The sequence below is a fragment of the Python bivittatus genome, unplaced genomic scaffold, assembly GCF_059951505.1.
Source record: "Python bivittatus isolate LINGU-HERP-01145 unplaced genomic scaffold, Pbiv_v1 ctg000350_np1212, whole genome shotgun sequence".
Classification (NCBI taxonomy): domain Eukaryota; kingdom Metazoa; phylum Chordata; class Lepidosauria; order Squamata; family Pythonidae; genus Python; species Python bivittatus.
This window is the reverse complement of record NW_028277074.1, coordinates 43,330,080-43,348,878: the sequence shown is the minus strand read 5'-3', so window position 1 is coordinate 43,348,878 and position 18,799 is coordinate 43,330,080. Positions and strand designations below refer to the sequence as shown.

General features: G+C 39.1%; 1 protein-coding gene across 2 annotated transcripts in view; it reads left to right on the top strand.

The window, feature by feature from the left end:
• TSGA10 (testis specific 10) overlaps window positions 1-18,799 on the top strand; it is a 57,235-nt gene that overhangs the window by 16,680 nt on the left and 21,756 nt on the right. For both annotated transcript variants that reach the window (XM_088145031.1, XM_088145030.1), the window contains exons 5-10: window positions 2,364-2,537; window positions 3,308-3,463; window positions 6,968-7,141; window positions 7,329-7,406; window positions 11,927-12,078; window positions 12,578-12,693. In XM_088145031.1, coding sequence (XP_088001157.1) covers window positions 2,364-2,537; window positions 3,308-3,463; window positions 6,968-7,141; window positions 7,329-7,406; window positions 11,927-12,078; window positions 12,578-12,693 — 850 coding nt within the window. The remainder of the gene's footprint in view (window positions 1-2,363; window positions 2,538-3,307; window positions 3,464-6,967; window positions 7,142-7,328; window positions 7,407-11,926; window positions 12,079-12,577; window positions 12,694-18,799) is intronic.

Here is an 18,799-nt window from a genome sequence, read left to right as displayed (position 1 = left end):
TTTCCTCAACATCCCTGCTCATCCCTGTTTCATCTTTGCATGAAAATACTTTGTCAGAAGCCCCCCAAGAGGACAGCATTTGCCACTTGAAGGTTTTTTAATCAAATGAGTGGCCAGTTTACACACTCAGCCTTCTGGGTTTTCAAGGGGGAAACAGCCAGCTTCTTTATGATGTATAAACATGCATCAATAAAGACAGTAATCACCTTGAGAAAGTACAATCTCTGTTCCTGAGGGTAATTTTTGGTATTCTCCATTGTGTTCCAAATGCTACACTCTGAATTGAAGCTGTCTTTATTTCAAATTTGGTAAAGCAGACTTGTGTATTTGCCTAGGCTGATAAGTTGTCTAGAGGGCCTAGCTGCCTTAACTCAGTATGAACAACATCACTACAGGTGGATAATGTCACTGGAATCAAGACCTCTTAATCTTGATGAGGTCTTTCTCCATCTCTTATAGCAGCCGTTGGATATTCAGTAGTCAGGTAAATTAAAAAAGCACATGTGGGACATGAAATGTCATTAGCAGAATCACCTATTGTTGTGAAGTTGAAAATGCAACTAAAATGTTCATGTTTTTAGTTACTTTTTATTAAGCACCGCTCTGCCTTTTCTTTGTCCATGTCTTTCTGCATTTACTGAGTCAGTGGCACAGGTACAATTGTTCTGTTCTTGCTACAGGAACTCCTGACATTACTCCTAACATCTCTTCTGAGCACATATAACCTATATACTTTTTACATAAGATTCCTCTTATCAAATTTAAACAAGGTGCCATCTATACATTTTGCCTCTAGGATTATGGCTATTACAAAATAAATGATTCGACAGATACTATAAATGTGGACTCATATGCTTGAATTTAAGTTCGCCACTGTCACATCTATTCCAACCTTTGATTTTTTTCTTGATCATACCTGTTGGGCATTCTTTTTCTCTTCCACATAATTGACTGAATTAAATAAACTGAATCTACTAATAATAGTTACTATTAGCATTGCATTTTTTTTATTATACCATATAATTTAGATTGTTTGATAGCTGACTATTTTTGTTTTGTTTTATTCATTTATGTTACTCTCTTTTATATTCTACATTGTACAGCCATATAGCCTTTAGGATCTTAATATTAGCAGTAAATAACATTCTTATAATTAGATCTTAGTGTTTTACAGTTTTGTACTTCTGACTCCTATAACATTGATTATAAATATTGATATTGTTACTTTATAACTTAAATTGCAAATACTGTAATTTCATGTATCATGTTGTATGATATTAATGAATTCCTCTTGTCATAAAATCTGTGAGATCACAATATAGCCTAGAGTTTTTGATCTGGTGACTATTTTTAATCTAGTTTTCTTTTATCTCATTTATTTTATGCCATTCTGTTTTACTGTTTAGGTTGTATGATATTTCAATGTTTATACTGTCAATAATAAGAACAATTCTTAGATCTTAGTGTTATAAAGTTTTTCAGTTCTGTTAGTAATCCCTATAGTTATGTTATTAATATTTTATGGCTGTAAATCTATATATTTTATACCGGTCTATGAAGGAAATCAATTTTGGATCAGCTGGTAATAATGTCGCTGTTCAAAACTTTCAATTTTTGGACCACCATGGCTTTTTAGCAGATTTTCATAGGAAATTCATACAACATATTATAAGATTTAAAGTGTAGCCTATAAAGTTCACTCTTCAATTCTAAGAAAATTACTTCCTAGTCAATGTTCCATATGCAATACAGTGTTGTAGTTCAAACAGTGATAATGTATTAGAATAGCAATATACAATTAATCCACTCTTTTTTCATTCATATTCCATTACTTAATAAAATATCTTGTCTGTCAAATTGCTATTTGTCATGATATGTGCACCAAAAAAGTATGGTGTGAGAAATTTCTCTAGGTTAGGCTTACAAACAAGAAACAAACTAATCTTGCTGAATAAAAAATTAATAATTACAGCTTCTAAGTTTGTACAGAATATCAAATCAGGAAGCTTCGTATTAAACTGGGCATGTGAGGAGAAGCAGGAAGAAGTATTAATTAAGCAAACTGTGGATTGTTAAATTGAGAATTAAGTAGTTAGACTTCTATTTCCTGCCTTTCTAAAGGTTCTAGATTAAATATTAACATTCATAATTTAAGATTCAGTAGACCTTTTGTTTTGTTTTTTACTCTTGGCAGCCTTTATTTAACAGATTCATACAACTATCAATTTTTGCAGAAAAATATTTATAATAGGACAAACTTTGGATCAAAAGTAAATAAAATACTTAGATTCTTGTGCAGAGAATTTTTATAAAACTTTGAACATGGGATTTAGTAATTATGCTTTTTCACATGCACTTAAAAGACAGCGCTGGATGTTGAAAAGTCAGACGAAAGGTTCAACAACTTTATAAAAACAATAGAAGAGAGAGATCATTATAAATCTGAAGCAGAACAGTTGAAGAAGATGCTTCGAAATACACCAAGTCCTAAGCGCAGCCTCTCAAGTTCTATTTCAAAGGTTCCCTCCCCAATTCAGGTATATATTTTAGCTTTCTTAAAATATAGAATGTATGCATTTAAGCTAGTGTTTTATTGCTTAGTTCTTTTATTTACATTGAAGTCATAAGATTTAAGAAGCCAGTAGGCCTTATTCTCCAATGAATTTATATAGTAAATGTAAAATCTTCAAGCTGAGCTTGAAGAATCCTGGTAAGCTGAAGGATATATCCATGTAGTTTTTCTTGGCAACACTACTGACACGATTTGCCACTGCCTTCTTCTGGGGCACATTTTTTAAAATTACTTCCTCAGTCTGTTTTATAACTCTGGAATTATCTGATGGTATAGCCAGATCTGACTCTGCTTAACTTCCAATTTCCATCCCAATATGTACAAAATGTAGGTACCTTATTTGAGCTTACCTACTCCCTTTAAACATAGTTGCCTGTATTGCAAGGATTGGTTGGTGATGGTTTAGCAAGGGAATTATTGTGCTGTTGGGTACTGGAAGGAATACATGGCATTTGCTCATTTCACCTTTATGGTGAATATTTAAGAGCTATATATATTTCAAATTGTCAATCTAAAGTATATGTTTACTTATGGTAAAATAATAGCATTATGAAACTAATAAAAATATTCAAAATAGTTTGAAACTCAGAATATTACAAAATAATTTATGTACAGTTCTCCCTCCCAAAAAAGAAAGAAAGAAAGAATTTCAAAGTGCTAATATAGAAGCTTAGAATTTTAAAAATAAATTTAAGGTATTAGAAAATTGACATTTTATCTCCATTAAACATTTAGGGAAGTCACTCTGAAACAGAATTTCTGCAAATTTTGAGAGAACGTGAAGATTTTAAGACAATGCTGGAAAAATATGAACGTCACGTTGCAGAAATGCAGGGGAATATCAAAGTTCTCACAGCAGAAAGAGATAAAATTATCTCTCTTTATGATCAGGTAATTTTTGGATAGAGCATTTTAGTAAAAACAATTTTTGATATATTATGAGGGATTATATAAGTTCCAATATATTATAAGATGTCTGCAAAGTATTTAGATCATCTCAAATAGCCTTATAGAGAGTTGCCTTCCCCTAGGATGGACAAGTTGGACTTGTCAATAATGGTCCCTACATTTTGGAATCCCTGTCTTAAGAGATTTCTGTAACTTTATGTTTTAACCAACTTGTTAAACTGTTTTGCTCTTCTGGTCTTTTGATAGTTGATATCTTTTTGTCATCTGTTTATAAAGGAAACATATTTTCTTGTTTTGGACTTTTTCCTCCTTATTTGTTTTATATTATGATATTACCGTATTTTTCCGTCAATAAGACGCCCCCATGTACAAGACGACCCCCACTTTTCCAACCCAAAATTAAGAAATCAATATTTTAAAGATAGTGCAGAACACATTTTTATTTAGTAATTAGTTAACATTTACCTGATACACTCGGTGGGAGGAGGTCCAAACCGTCTCTCTGCGGCTCTATTTCCATACTCTTTTGCAAAACTGATTACCTTCAATCATGAGTGAAACTGCTGATAGCTTGTCTCTGCAAACAGACTTCCTCTAATTGGTTTGTTCAGCATCAGCTGACATCAGTTACATAAAGGCTCGTGATTGGAGGAAGTCTGTTTGGGAGACAAGCTATTTCACTCGTGATTGGAGGCTAGCAATAGGAGGAAGCCTGTTTGCAGACACAAAGTATGGGCAGTTTTGCAACCGCGCGGTTCTCTCCTCGGCTGACTTCCTTGAATAAGACGCCCTTCAATTTTTAGGGTAAGGATTTTAGAAAAAAGTATCGTCTTATAGTCGGAAAAATACGGTATATAGTACTTTGTGCATTGCTGATAAGGAAATGATTCACACATTTGAAAAATAAATAATAACAGTGAATGATCATAGAAGTTACTTTTCCCCTGTGACCTTTCACAGAAACCCTGATGATATTAAAATTGTAATACATACAGTGGGGCAAAAAAGTATTTAGTCAGCCACCAATTGTGCAAGTTCTCCCACTTAAAAAGATGAGAGAGGCCTGTAATTTTCATCATAGGTATACCTCAACTATGAGAGACAAAATGGGGGGGAAAATCCAGAAAATCACATTGTCTGATTTTTAAAGAATTTATTTGCAAATCATGGTGGAAAATAAGTATTTGGTCACCTACAAACAAGCAAGATGTCTGGCTCTCACAGACCTGTAACTACTTCTTTAAGAGGCTCCTCTGTCCTCCACTCGTTACCTGTAGTAATGGTACCTGTTTGACCTTGTTATCAGTATAAAAGACACCTGTCCACAACCTCAAACAGTCACACTCCAAACTCCACTATGGCCAAGACCAAAGAGCTGTGGAAGGACACCAGAAACAAAATTGTAGACCTGCACCAGGCTGGGAAGACTGAATCTGCAATAGGCAAGCAGCTTGGTGTGAAGAAATCAACTGTGGGAGCAATAATTAGAAAATGGAAGACATACAAGACCACTGATAATCTCCCTCGATCTGGGGCTCCATGCAAGATCTCACCCCGTGGGGTCAAAATGATCACAAGAACGGTGAGCAGAAATCCCAGAACCACACGGGGGGACCTAGTGAATGACCTGCAGAGGGCTGGGATCAAAGTAACAAAGGCTACCATCAGTAACACGCTACGCCGCCAGGGACTCAAATCCTGCAGTGCCAGACGTGTCCCCCTGCTTAAGCCAGTACATGTCCGGGCCCGTCTGAAGTTTGCTAGAGAGCATTTGGATGATCCAGAAGAGGATTGGGAGAATGTCATATGGTCAGATGAAACCAAAGTAGAACGTTTTGGTCTAAACTCAACTTGTCATGTTTGGAGGAGAGAGAATGCTGAGTTGCATCCAAAGAACACCATACCTACTGTGAAGCATGGGGGTGGAAACATCATGCTTTGGGGCTGTTTTTCTGCAAAGGGACCAGGACGACTGATCCGTGTAAAGGAAAGAATGAATGGGGCCATGTATTGTGAGATTTTGAGTGAACACCTCCTTCCATCAGCAAGGGCATTGAAGATGAAACGTGGCTGGGTCTTTCAGCATGACAATGATCCCAAACACACCGCCCGGGCAACGAAGGAGTGGCTTCGTAAGAAGCATTTCAAGGTCCTGGAGTGGCCTAGCCGGTCTCCAGATCTCAACCCCATGGAAAACCTTTGGAGGGAGTTGAAAGTCCGTGTTGCCCAGCGACAGCCCCAAAACATCACTGCTCTAGAGGAGATCTGCATGGAGGAATGGGCCAAAATACCAGCAGCAGTGTGTGAAAACCTTGTGAGGACTTACAGAAAACGTTTGACCTCTGTCATTGCCAACAAAGGATATATAACAAAGTATTGAGATGAACTTTTGATATTGACCAAATACTTATTTTCCACCATGATTTGCAAATAAATTCTTTAAAAATCAGACAATGTGATTTTCTGGATTTTTTTCTCATTTTGTCTCTCATAGTTGAGGTATACCTATGATGAAAATTACAGGCCTCTCTCATCTTTTTAAGTGGGAGAACTTGCACAATTGGTGGCTGACTAAATACTTTTTTGCCCCACTGTAAATATCCCTGCTTTTTCAGATAATGGATTTCTTTTATTTACCATCTTTTTCCACAGTGGCTAGTCAGATTATTTTTGAGAAACCTAAATTATTAACAGGTTACAAGGGAAAGATTTTCTTGAATCTGTATTCATCAGCAGCTTATATTCAATAGTAGACTGCCTTTGAACACAGGTTTCATTAATTATTGTAACTAATAGTCACCTATTATAGACCTCCTTTAAACCCTTAGCTTTAAATTTATACTCAAAAGCTAAGGGTTTAAAGGAATAAAAACATTTAGAAAAATTGCTGTAAGCAGATCCTATGCCAAGAGAAAGAGAGAAGGACAGCATACTATATATAAACAAATAGGTAGATGTATTAAGACTAATGAATCTTTCCCTGGTTTTAAGGAAACCAATTTAGACCTTTCTTGTAGCAAACAACTGATAATACAATCCCATAGCCTTAGCTCATATAGTTCTCTTTGATTAAAGTTATATTTTTACCTCACATTTATTATATTGCAGACAATATTCACATCATATATTTTGGATTTATGCGATTGCTTGTTGTATGTTGTACCCAATCAACAGATGCCTTAGGTTATAAATCTTGGAACAAAACAGATAATGCTGAAGAACAGAGCTGAGGGTGCTCTGCAGCTTGCCCTGTATCTCCTAAATTTCCTTGTCCTTGTTATAGCAGATGTTGTTCTATTACTGTTATTTAAGAAAAATTCAGTTATCACTTGAGTCAAATTATGTACATGGAATGAGGGGTGGGGAAGAGTTTTATTTTTCATGTCAACCACAAAATGTCTGAGATCAGGTCTGCTAATAAGTTAAATATTCAGCAAATTCTTATCACAAATAGATACATGCCTAAATATTAATTTTAAATAACAGGCACAGGAAGAAGTAAATCATCTACGAAAAGAAACTATGAAAATCCCCAAAGCTTCTAAAACTGCAATGACTGTTCAGGCTGTATTAAGACGTGTGGAAACAGAAAGGGATGCAGCCATTTCTGATTTTCGAAGGATGGCCACAGAACGTGATAGCTTGAGAGAGAGGTTAAAGGTTTGACTTTTTATCCAAACTCATTTATTTATTTATTTATTTTTATTTCTATAACTGCCCATCTCAACCAAGTGACTAGATGGTTTAAGCAGTGTATGCCATGTTATACCATATGCCCAAAGATTTAGTGTATTAAATTAAATTTTAAGACACTGAAAAATAATTTAATGATTTTTGTTTGATATAGATTGCTCAGGACACTGCATTGAATGAGAAAGCTCACCTGGAGCAGAGAATTGAGGAGCTGGAATTAAATATTCAAAGCGTAAGAAAAATGTTCTTGAAATATATTGATAAATGTTAAAATTTACCAGTAGCTAAAATGTATGGATATAAAAACTTGGCAAGATATATTGAAATACCTTTTTGTACAACTTCATTATGACAAGTAAGCCAATAGCTGAAAGCCAATTTGGTCTAATGGTTCAGGCACTGGACTAGGAGTGGGGAGACCCAACCTCTAGTCCTGCCTTAGGCATGGAAGCCAACTAGGTAACTTTGGGCCACTCACTCTCAGCCCTAAGACATGACAAACCACCTCCAAAAACATTGCCAAGAAAACTGTACAGACTTGTCCAGGCAATTGCCAGGGGTCAAGACTGACTCCAAAACAAGCTAAGAGCCAGAAGTTCTCAGGCTAGAGGTGACAGTTATATAAACATTCAACAACTGCTCAGCTTCAGCCTGATACAGGTAGTTCTCCTTTAGTGACCGCAACTGGGACTGGCAACTCCATCACTAAGTGCTCCGGTTGCTAAGCAAAGCGTGACTGCAACAGGCTTACAACAACTCTTTCAGTTGTTAAGCAAATCACTATGGTCATTAAGTGAAACACCACATGACCGTGACTTACAATTTTACTTCTGCCTTCTCTATTAACTGCTTGTCACAAGCCAGTTGCAAAACATGCAAACAGCAATCATGACCACAGGATGCTGCAGTAGTAGTAAATGCAAGGATTGGCCACATAGCTATTTTTGTTACACTATCATAACTTCAAACGGTTGTTAAATGAAGCAGTCAGTAAGCAAGGACTACCTGTATGAAGAGTCTGTTAATTTGTGGGAAGGAAAAGCTTCAGATGGTACTGGTGGTATAAGAACACTTACATCTTTATGGCTGCATTGTGAAATTTCATATGGCTTGAGCCTTGCCTGCAGTAAAAATTCTTATCTAGCTGAAATGCATCTGGAAACTAATTTTGCTATGGAAACTAATTTAGCCACAGAAGATCAGGACATTAGTAATTTGCTGCCAACTTCTTGTGAGTGAACCTGACAACTTGATTGCCCATTCCTACTCCATTGTTACAAGAGAAGAGCCATTACCTAGAGATCTAAACTTAACACAATTGATTCTGACCCTATTCTGTTGACTATTGACTAAGCAGCCAATGCCTTACTCCAGTATCAGAACCAAACAGCTACCAGAATGGACCAATTAGCCCAGCAGATTTAATCATCACAGGTAGGTCCTTCTCGGTGATACACTAGGCTGCCTCTTCCTCAGCTGCTGGTACAGCTGCAATGGCAGCCATTGTGGCTATCCAAGAGGTGCACCTGCTCCTCTGCCAAATAAAATGGGAAAACCAAGCACATTTACTACCTCGTCACTCAATGTGAATTATGCATCTCCCTGGAAACTGATGACTTCTTACCTTATACAGCTGTGCAGGATTTATAATTAACCTAATGGTGGAAGGAACTATAAAATAGGCAAACCCTTTTCTGAGTTAAGTCAGCCTGGATTTGGACAACTACCTGTTGCATATTGGAAAGCAGGTTAGGAGTTCAATATGAGAATATGCTGCTGAGTTTCAGCTGCTTGCTTAGGATGTAAAGTGGAATGAAAGAGGATTAATTGGATAGTTCAGAGAGAAACTGTCAGAAGAAACTTGAGATGAGCTAATTTGTCAAAACATCCCAGACACCATAACTGCATTAATCCAGGTCTGCTTCAGTGCTGACAGAAGACTTGAAAAATTGTGAGAGACTATGCACAGGAAGGAAAGATGACACTACTCACTTCCATGCCTCCCTGCCTCTGTCCAGCCACATATCTCTGACTTCAAGAGTCAAATTCATGGAGCTAGGCTCCAGCATATCTCTCTTGTCTGCCTGAGGAAAGTTGTTCAGCTACACACAAAGCCAGTGTCCATCTTACGAAGAACCTTGATGCTTTGCATGGAAACACCCTGTTTACCCCCACTCCCAAAAAACATCAGGAATATGTAACAGTTGCAAGAGAGGGGAGATTTTATTAGCTTCTGATCAGGCATGTTGGGAAATGACTTTCTTCTAGCTCCTGAGGAGGCAGCCAAAAATCAAAGTCTAGATATACCTTACTACACATCAATATTTTGTCATTTCTGTTATCCTGCAGACACACGCTAACCTGCAAACCTTAGTAGAATGTGGTGCCACAGGTAAATTTATTGGATTTGCATGCAAATATGCTGCCCTTACTCTGTCCATCCATCCTCCTGTTTGTATTGATGGCCAGGATTTACATTCCAGGCCCATCACAGAAAATATAGAACCTCTGCCTTCTCTGTTGTGGCATCTGCCCGGTGGAATAGCCTCCCCTCTGAGGTTCAGATGGCCTCAACCCTTCTGGCCTTTCAGAAGGACTTAAAAACCTGGCTCTTCCTTCTGGCTTTAGGGTCAATGTGTGTTTTCTTCTGAGTTGTTTAAAGAGTTTATTTTTGCCTGGCGTCTCTTACTATTTTCTAAATGTTTCTAAATGTATATTTTGCTTTATGTTTTGTTTGCCACCCAGAGTTATTTCATTAAGATGGATGGCCATATGAATTTGCAAAAGAAATAAGTAACCCACCACTGAGTTCTGGCAACTCTGTTTAGCCTCCGCATTACATGTTCTCATAATTCTGGGACTAGATTGGCTATCTGCTCACAATCCAAATATTAAATGGGATCCTGATAATATCACCTTTGATGCTAGACTCATACCACAAATTCTGAAACCCCCACCACTTGCCACTTCACAGCAAGTATACCCTACTAACTTGACTTTTTTGTCAAGAAGATGGCTTCCTATGGGTAATCTGCTCTTGAACTCTCTGACCATTAGGTGCCATTAACCTCTTCCCCTCACTTCCAAAATCAGAATGATTGCCTAAGGGACAAATTATTACTAAATTGGATCTCAGAGGGAATTACAATCTGATTTGTATGAAAGAGAGGCATAAACATTTAACTGCCTTTGTTGCTGTGTGGTTGGATTTGTGGATAACGTAGTTCAGATTGGAAAAGAGTCCCTAGGTCTTGGCAGTATATTGATTGTACATTTATTCCCAATTCTGCAGCTCACACCATTGAGCATCCTTTCAGAAAGGGGATTCCTTTTAAGTGGAATTCTGAAGCCCAACAAGCCTTTCTTCACCTCCAAAAGGCATTCACTTCTTGTTCTATTCTCTGTCATCCTGACCATCTCTTTGTTGTGCAGCTCTGATTTCATCTTGGAACTGCACTTCTCGAAAACTGTTCCAGAGATTTGGGGTAGCTTTCTCCCCTGCATGTCCTTTCTCAGCAACTACTACTAGTGGAGATAAACTGGTGTTTTTAACAAGGAGCTATTGTTCATCAAGGAAGCCTTTCAGAATTGGGACCTTTCACTCAGCTTCCATCTTGTGCCCTGAAAAATTTGCCCCCACTCCAGTGAAACTTTTGAAGCTGGAAGGAAAGTGAACACAGATTGAATCTGTGTTCAGCAAGAACAGTGTTCTTATTTGCAGTCTTAGATAGATGACTGTAGTGGGCCTATTGCCATCTTTCTCCCTCTTTTCCAGGGAGTGGGCAGAATTGTGCTGGAATGACTGAATTGAGGAAGGAAATGTTGCAATTCTGTCATGGGAGCCAGCCAAAAAGTACTCATCCCCTTTTCTCTGGCTTTTGGGGGCCTTGCTGGAGCAGATGTCAAAAGTTACATTTCTTTATGCCATATCTGTTGCCATGCAATGCCTCAGACTGTTACAATCTCTCCCCTCCGCATAAGGGCCTTGGGATAGTTTGTTTGGACTTTATAAGTGACCTGCCATATATGAAATACCTGAATATCATTGGCCCACTTCATTCCTTGTCATGGCCTCCCTTCTGAGACTACCTGTCTGTAATTTCAAAGGTTTTACAGAACAATAGCTTGGATAATCATTTGATTTCTGACAGAAACCCACAATAGAAGATAATATACATAGCTCAGGGTTGAACTGTGGAGTCCTTGGGGTTCTCTGAGCTTGGTTTTCTTGCAGACGTTTCATTACCCAACTAGGTAACATCTTCTGAAGATGTCTGCAAGAAAACAACCAAGCTCAGAGAACCCCAAAGACTCCACAGAAACCCACAATTCACAGCAGGTCTTTGGAGAGCACTTTTTCAACTCTTAGATGTGAAGCTCTACGTCTCTCGATGCCCATCATCTACAATTGAATGGAGAAACTGAAAGAACAAATGCCACCTTAGAACAATACTTTCACTATTGTGGAAATTGCCAGCAGAATAATTGGCCAGATATTCTGTCCATGGTAGAGTTAGCTTATAAGTAATTCAATGCAAGAGGCTTTTTCTAAGACAAATATTGGTCCCTTATGTTTGTCCTTAAAGCATACTCCAATTTGTGATGGGAAGATTGCTTTTAGAGGAAATTTACTTTGGTCACACTAGAAAAAAAGAGACCTTTTCTTCTATAAGAAATTCTGAAAATCCAAAAATTGAAGTAACCAGATGAAAGTGAAATAATTGTCTGTAATTCTTAATGATTCTTTATCAGCTTGACAATGAACGATTAGAACAAATATCAAAGACAGCATTGATGAAGGAAACTATTGAGTCTGTAGAAATGGAGATGAAAATATTGGCAAGAAGGGCAGTAGACTCTGAAAGTGAACTTAATAGACAGAAAGCAACTAATGCTTCACTAAGGTAAAGAAAATAGATTGAAACAATCGTGTACATGTGTAAATATGTTATTCATTTAATTTAGATCTAGATGCAAATTGTTCTTCATGTAAAAAATTGTCAGATCTAAAAATGTGATAATGTATATTCTATTTTGCATTTTATTGACTGTGGGAGCTCATTTCATACTGTAGTTCTAAATATATAGGTGCCTGACTTGAATATTAAGGATGACTCCCTTTTTAATTAATTTATTTTTAGACTCTTTGTGGCAAAATAACTATCAATTTATAACATCATCCAGTCAGCACTGTGGTGATAAAAAGCCTGTCTCTATTAGTGATATTTCACAACAGTGATGGCTGGATGATACTATAAACCACTAAAGTATCTTATGTCTGAAACTGCTTATTCTATTGTAAGCAATGATATGGTCCTTCTCATTTATCACTAAGTTGTTTTTATGGGTACTGAAAATTTGTGTGCAAAGTTTAATTTAAATGTCCTTATTGTTAATCTTCAGCATACTGAATGAAAAGATAGAACATAACTTTGCAGAGGTACAGCGACAACTTTCAAAGAAAAAATATGAGTTACAACTTACTCAAGAGAAAATTATGTGTTTGGATGAAAAAATTGGTACGTTTGAATAACACCTTTAAATAAAAAATTGTTTTTAGCTTTAGACATGTCACTTTTATTATATATGAATTGCAAATTCTTTTACTAAGAATTTTGCTTGAAAACCCCTGAAAAAACTCTTTTGTTGATTCATTGGATGGATGGATAGATGCCTTGATTTTACACCAAAAAATGGCACAGAAGTGCCTCACAATAAAAATAATAAGGCACAAAACAAATTAAACACAGTACATATAATAATTACCATCATAAAGCATTATGCATATTATTAAAACTTGATTAAAGAATTATGAAGTTGCTGCTGTAATGTGTTAGCTGATCACCTTGATCACTCTCATTCACTTGAAGTAGGAAGCTGTCTTGTACAGTCCAAAGAACTGATGGGGGCAACACCTTGGGTTGTCATCTGAGAAAATGTTGATCCTGAGGAATTTGACAGTCCTTGGTGAGATGAGCTCTGTCACTGGTAGGCTTGATCCTTGCTCCATCTGGCTAGTACAGACTGCCAGGGAGGAGATAGGGAGTTGGGTCCAGGCCATGGTGAAAGACTGATAGGAAATGGAGGTGCCAGATCCCTGAAGAGAACCCAGGTGTGCTCCCTCCTCAATGAGCTGGCCTTGGACTCAGTGGTACTGGACAATTATCAGCAACTCCCCACTTCCCCTTGGAGATGTATGATGGCACTGGTGGTGGTTGTTGTTATTGAATGTTGGATTATGTCTATATATTTTGTTGAGATTTATTATTTTGTTGTAGATGCTATATGCTAGCTTTTGTTAGCTGCTTAGATTCTATTATTTAAAACACCAGAAAAATAGATATAATTAATTATCTACATACAATTAAAAAAACCTGAACTAATAACATGTGCTGATGCCCTTTCCTCTTGTCACCTCATGTCATATTACTTTTCTAGAAAAATCAAATTAGTGAAATAAGAACCAATTGAATACAATGTTATTGAAATAATATTAAATATTTGTTTTTCAAACTGAACTTAATTTCTTTTATGCGGTTCTTAGTGGTAGGAGGAGGCATTTTGCAACTAAAGTTACTTTTACAATTAATATGATTGTTGTGCTGTGATTTCTATTATTTATCTGTTCCCACATTTCAGCCAAAATTGGTTGCCAAAGCAACTTATTTATAGTATATTATGTCTTTACAAAAGTGTGTTTTTGCACTTGACAGTTGGACATTCATTCCAGAACTTTCATCTAGGAAAGTGAATAAGAGGCAGGTGGAAATGCAGATGTACTTAGTGAAATTGCCAACTACAAAAACAAACTTCAGTTGATTAGATCAGTCTTCCCCATCTGGTATTCAAAATACAATTCACAGAATTCCTAGTCAGAATTCTCAGCATGAGAAAGCTGGCTGGGAATTCTGGGATTGTAATGTCATTACATTTCAAGGGTCCACATTAAGGAAGATTGTTTTACTGTTTGGCTCTTGATTTTTATTTACTTAATTTAGAGGATCTATATTATATGTTTGGACTGAAAGAGTCTCAGAGTAGATTCTAAGAAGTGTGTGTGTGTGTGTATGAATGTGTATGGGGAATATATGTATGTATGTGGAATATATACAGTACTGTGCAAAAGTTTTAGGCAGGTGTGGAAAAATGCTGTAAAGTAAGAATGCTTTCAAAAATATATATTGTAATTGTTTATGTCTATCAGTTTACAAAATGCAAAGTGAGTGAACAGAAGAAAAACCCAAATCAAAATTTGGTGTGACCATCCTTTGCCTTCAAAACAGCATCAATTCTTCTAGGTACACTTGCACACAGTTTTTGAAGGAACTCAACAGGTAAGTTGTTCCAAACATCTTGGAGAACTAACCACAGATCTCCTGTGGATGTAGGCTGCCTCAAATCCTTCTGTCTCTTTATGTAATCCCAGACAGACATGATGATGTTGAGATCAGGGCTCTGTGGGGCCAAACCATCACTTCCAGGATTCCTTGTTCTTCTTTATACTGAAGATAGTTCTTAATGACATTGGCTGTATGATGTTTGGGGTCATTGTCCTGCTGCAGAATAAATTTGGGGCCAATCACACACCTCCTTGATGGTATGGCATGATGGATCAGTATCTGCCTTTATTTCTCAGCATTGAGGACACCACTGATCCTGACCAAATCTCCAACTCCATTTGCAGAAATGCAGCCCCAAACTTGCAAGGAACCTCCACCATGCTTCACTCTTGCCTGCAGACACTTTCTTGTACTGCTTCCCAGCCTTTAGCCTTGTTTCCACATCAGAGGTATGGCTTTTTGGCTGCAATGCTTCCATGAAGACCACTTCTGGCCATACTTCTCTGGACAGTACATGGGTGTGCCTGGGTCCCACTGGTTTCCACCAGTTCTGTGCTGATGGCACTGCTGGACATTTTCTGATGTCAAAGGGAAGTAACCACAATGTGTCTTCCATCTGCTGCATTAAGTTTCCTTGGCTGACCACTGCATCTATGGTCCTCAACATTGCCCATTTCATTGTGTTTCTTCAAAAGAGCTTGAACAGCACATCTTGAAACCCCAGTCTGCTTTGAAATGTTTGCCTGGGAGAGACCTTGCTGATATAGTATAACTACCTTGTGTCTTGTTGCTGTGCTCAGTCTTGCCATGGCATATGGCCTGTGACACAAAACTGTCTTCCACAACCTCACCTTAGTAGCAGAGTTTGGCTGTTCCTCACCCAGTTTTAAGCCTCCTACACAGCTGTTTCTCTTTCATTTAATGACTGTGTTTCAACCTACATATGAAATTGATGATCATTAGCACCTGCTTGGTATAACTGGTTAATCATACACCTGACTCTAATCCTACAAGATCCCTGATTTTGTGCAAGTGTAAGAATGGATGCTGGTTTGAAGCCAAAGGGTAGTCACACCAAATATTGATTTGTTTTAGATTTCTCTTCTGTTCGCTCACTTTGCATTTTGTAAATTGATAAACATAGACAATTACAATATTTATTTTTGAAAGCATTCTTACTTTACAGCATTTTTTCACACCTGCCTAAAACTTTTGCATAGTACTGTATATATATTCCCTTCTCTCTCCTATGGGTAGTATCTGTCTTCCTCAGTCTCAGGTCCTCTACCAAAGGCCTGGGAGTTTGAGGGTTCTGCATAGTATCTTAGCTGTTCCTAGTACTGCGCTCTTCTGGACAGAGAGCTCTGATGTTGTTCCTGGGATCTGTTGGAGCCATTCTCCCAGCTTAGGAGTCACAGCCCCGAGTGCTCCTACCGGCACTGGGACCACTTTGGCCTTTACTTTCCACATCCTCCTTCAGGCCCTGGTACTTCTCCAGCTTCTCATACTCCTTCTTCCTGATGTTGCTGTCACCTGTCACCACTACATCTATCACCACTGCTGTCTTCTAGTCCTTGTCTACTACCACAATATCTAGTTGATTGGTCAGTACCTATCTGTCTGTCTGTCTGGATCTGGAAGTCCCACAGGATCTTAGCCCTGTTATTCTCCACAACCTTCTGTGGAATCTCCCATCTGGATTTGGGAGCGCCTAGCCCTTATACTGTACAGATGTTTCTGTGCACAGTGCCAGCTACTTGGTTGTGCTGTTCAGTGTATGCTGTTGCTACCTCCATCTCACACCCGGCCACTGTGTGTTCGGCTGTCTCTGAGGCCTCTCTGCACGGTCTGCACCTTGGGTCCTGTCTAGTGTGGTAGACCCCGCTTCTAGGAATCTGGTGCTTAGTGCCTATTCTTGTACTGCTATGATCAGTGCCTCAGTGCTGACTTTTAGTCCAGCCCTTTCCAGCTACTGGTAGAATTTCCCAATGTCAGCCACCTCAGCTATCTGTCAGTGATACATCCCATGCAGGGTCTTGTCTTGCCATGGCACTTCCTCTGCTTGAACTTCCTCCCATGTCTGCTGCTGCCTCAGGCATTCTCTCAGCAGATCATCTTTGGGTGCCATCCTGGATGTTCTGCGTTTCATCCAGGACAATGGCTTTGACACTCACCAGACCCTGCCTGCCTTCTTTCTAGCTGGTGTACAGTCTCTGGGGGTTGGACTTGGGGTGGAAACCTTTGTACATTGTGAGGAGCTTTCAGGTCTTCACATCAGCAGCCTCCATGTCCTCCTTTGGCCAGCTCACTATACTGGCAAGGTATCTGATGAATGGTGTACATGTTGATGGCTTGGATCTTGTTCTTCCCATTGAGCTGGCTTTTCAAGACCTGTCTTATCCTTTGGTGGTACTTGGATGTTGCTGTCTTTCTTGTCTCCTCATTGTGGTTCCCCTGTGACTGGGGGATACCAAGGTACTTGTAGCTGGTCTGTATGTCTTATATGTGCCCCGCTTGTAGTTCCACCCTGTCAGTCTTAACTACCTTCCCTCTCTTTACTACCATCCAGCCACACTTCTCCAATCTGAATGACATCCCAGTGTCTTCACTGTAGATCTGTGTCAGGTGGATCAGCGAGTGGATATCTCGTTCACTCTTAGCATATAGCTTGATGTCATCCATGTAGAGGAGATGGCTGATGGTAGTTCCACTCTTAAATTTGTATCCATATCCAGTCCTTGTGATTATCTGGATGAGGGGGTTCATGCCGATGCAGAACAGCAGTGGAGACAGTGCATCACTTTGGTATATGCCACACTTGATGACCACTTGTGCGAGCTGTCTTGAGTTGACTTCCAGTGTTGTCTTCCACAGTCCCATTGAGTTCTTGAGGAAGGTCCTTAGTGTCCTGTTGACTTTGTATAGCACCAGGCATTCATAGGTCCATGTGTGTGGCATTGAGTTGTAGGCTTTCCTGTGGTCAATCCAGGGTGTGCTCAGATTGGTCGGTCTAGATCTTGAGTCTCAGGGGACTGCTCTGTCTATGAACAACTGGTGTTTTGAGCCTCTGGTGTTGTTCCCAATGCTCTTCTGAGCTGTATTCATGTATTGGCCCATATGGTCCTGTAGTTTGGTGGCTATGATGCCTGGTAGGACTTTCCATGTTGTGAGGAGGCAGGCTATTGGCTGGTAGATGCTGTTCTGTTGTGGGGGTCTTTCATGTTCAGCGCTGTTCTTCCTTGTGTTAGACAGCATGGGTGGGAGCCTGCTGCTAGCAGCTGGTTCATCTGTGCTGCTAGGGGTTCATGCACTGCTGTTAGTTTCTTTAGCCAGTAGGTGTGTATCATGTCCAAGCCAGGTGGTGTCCAGCTTTTCATGTTCTTGACCTGCTGTTGGATGTCTGCTACTGTGATGGTGACTGGTTCCTGTTCTGGGAGATTGCTTTGGTCTGCTTTCAGGTCCTGCAGCCACTTTGCACTGGTGTTATATATCTTTTCTTTCTCCCATATGTTCTTTCAGTACTCTTCTGTTGGTGGCTCTGCTGTTACTGTGTTGTTGCACTGCAGTTGGGAGTACACCTTGGATGGTTCTTTGGAGAACAGGGCATTTATCTTCTTGACCTCTGTTTCTCTAGTGTATCTCCTTAGCCTGGCAGCTAGTGCTATGAACCTTTGTTTAGCAGTCTCTAGGGCTTTAGATGGAGTCAGGCCTTTGTATTTTTTCAGTACCCAAGTCTTTAATCTCCACACCCTTCTGTAGTTCCACCAGCTGACTAACCTCTCTCCGAGTTGCCTTGATCTGAGCCTCCAACCTCATTTTCCAGGGGGGTATATACTGCAGTTCCTCTTGATTGTGTAGCCAGGCATCTCCAGGATTACAGTGGCTGTACCATATACCAGTTCACTGGTTTGAGTTGGGGTGGTAGTTGGGATTGTTGTGAGGGCTCTATTGGCATCTTCTAGCATACTATTCAATGGCACTTCTTCACTGAGCCTTGGTAATTGGTCTCAAGGTTTATCTCTGATATTATGCCTCTTATCAGCTGCTGTGCTCTGTAACGGAGTGGGTGACAGTGACATTCCAGCTTCAGGTGTTGGCTCCACATCCAGTTGTTCTTCAGGGTCTTCTTGAGTCCAGGATGTAATGTGTAGTTGGTCTGCCTCAAGTTGTGAGAGCAGCTTCCTCTTCACTATGTTGAAGCATTGGGTAACTAGTGGCTTCTCAGTTAGTGTGGATGTAGGTCTTTTATCCATCCATAGGTTCCCTCATACGTTTCATATATCCC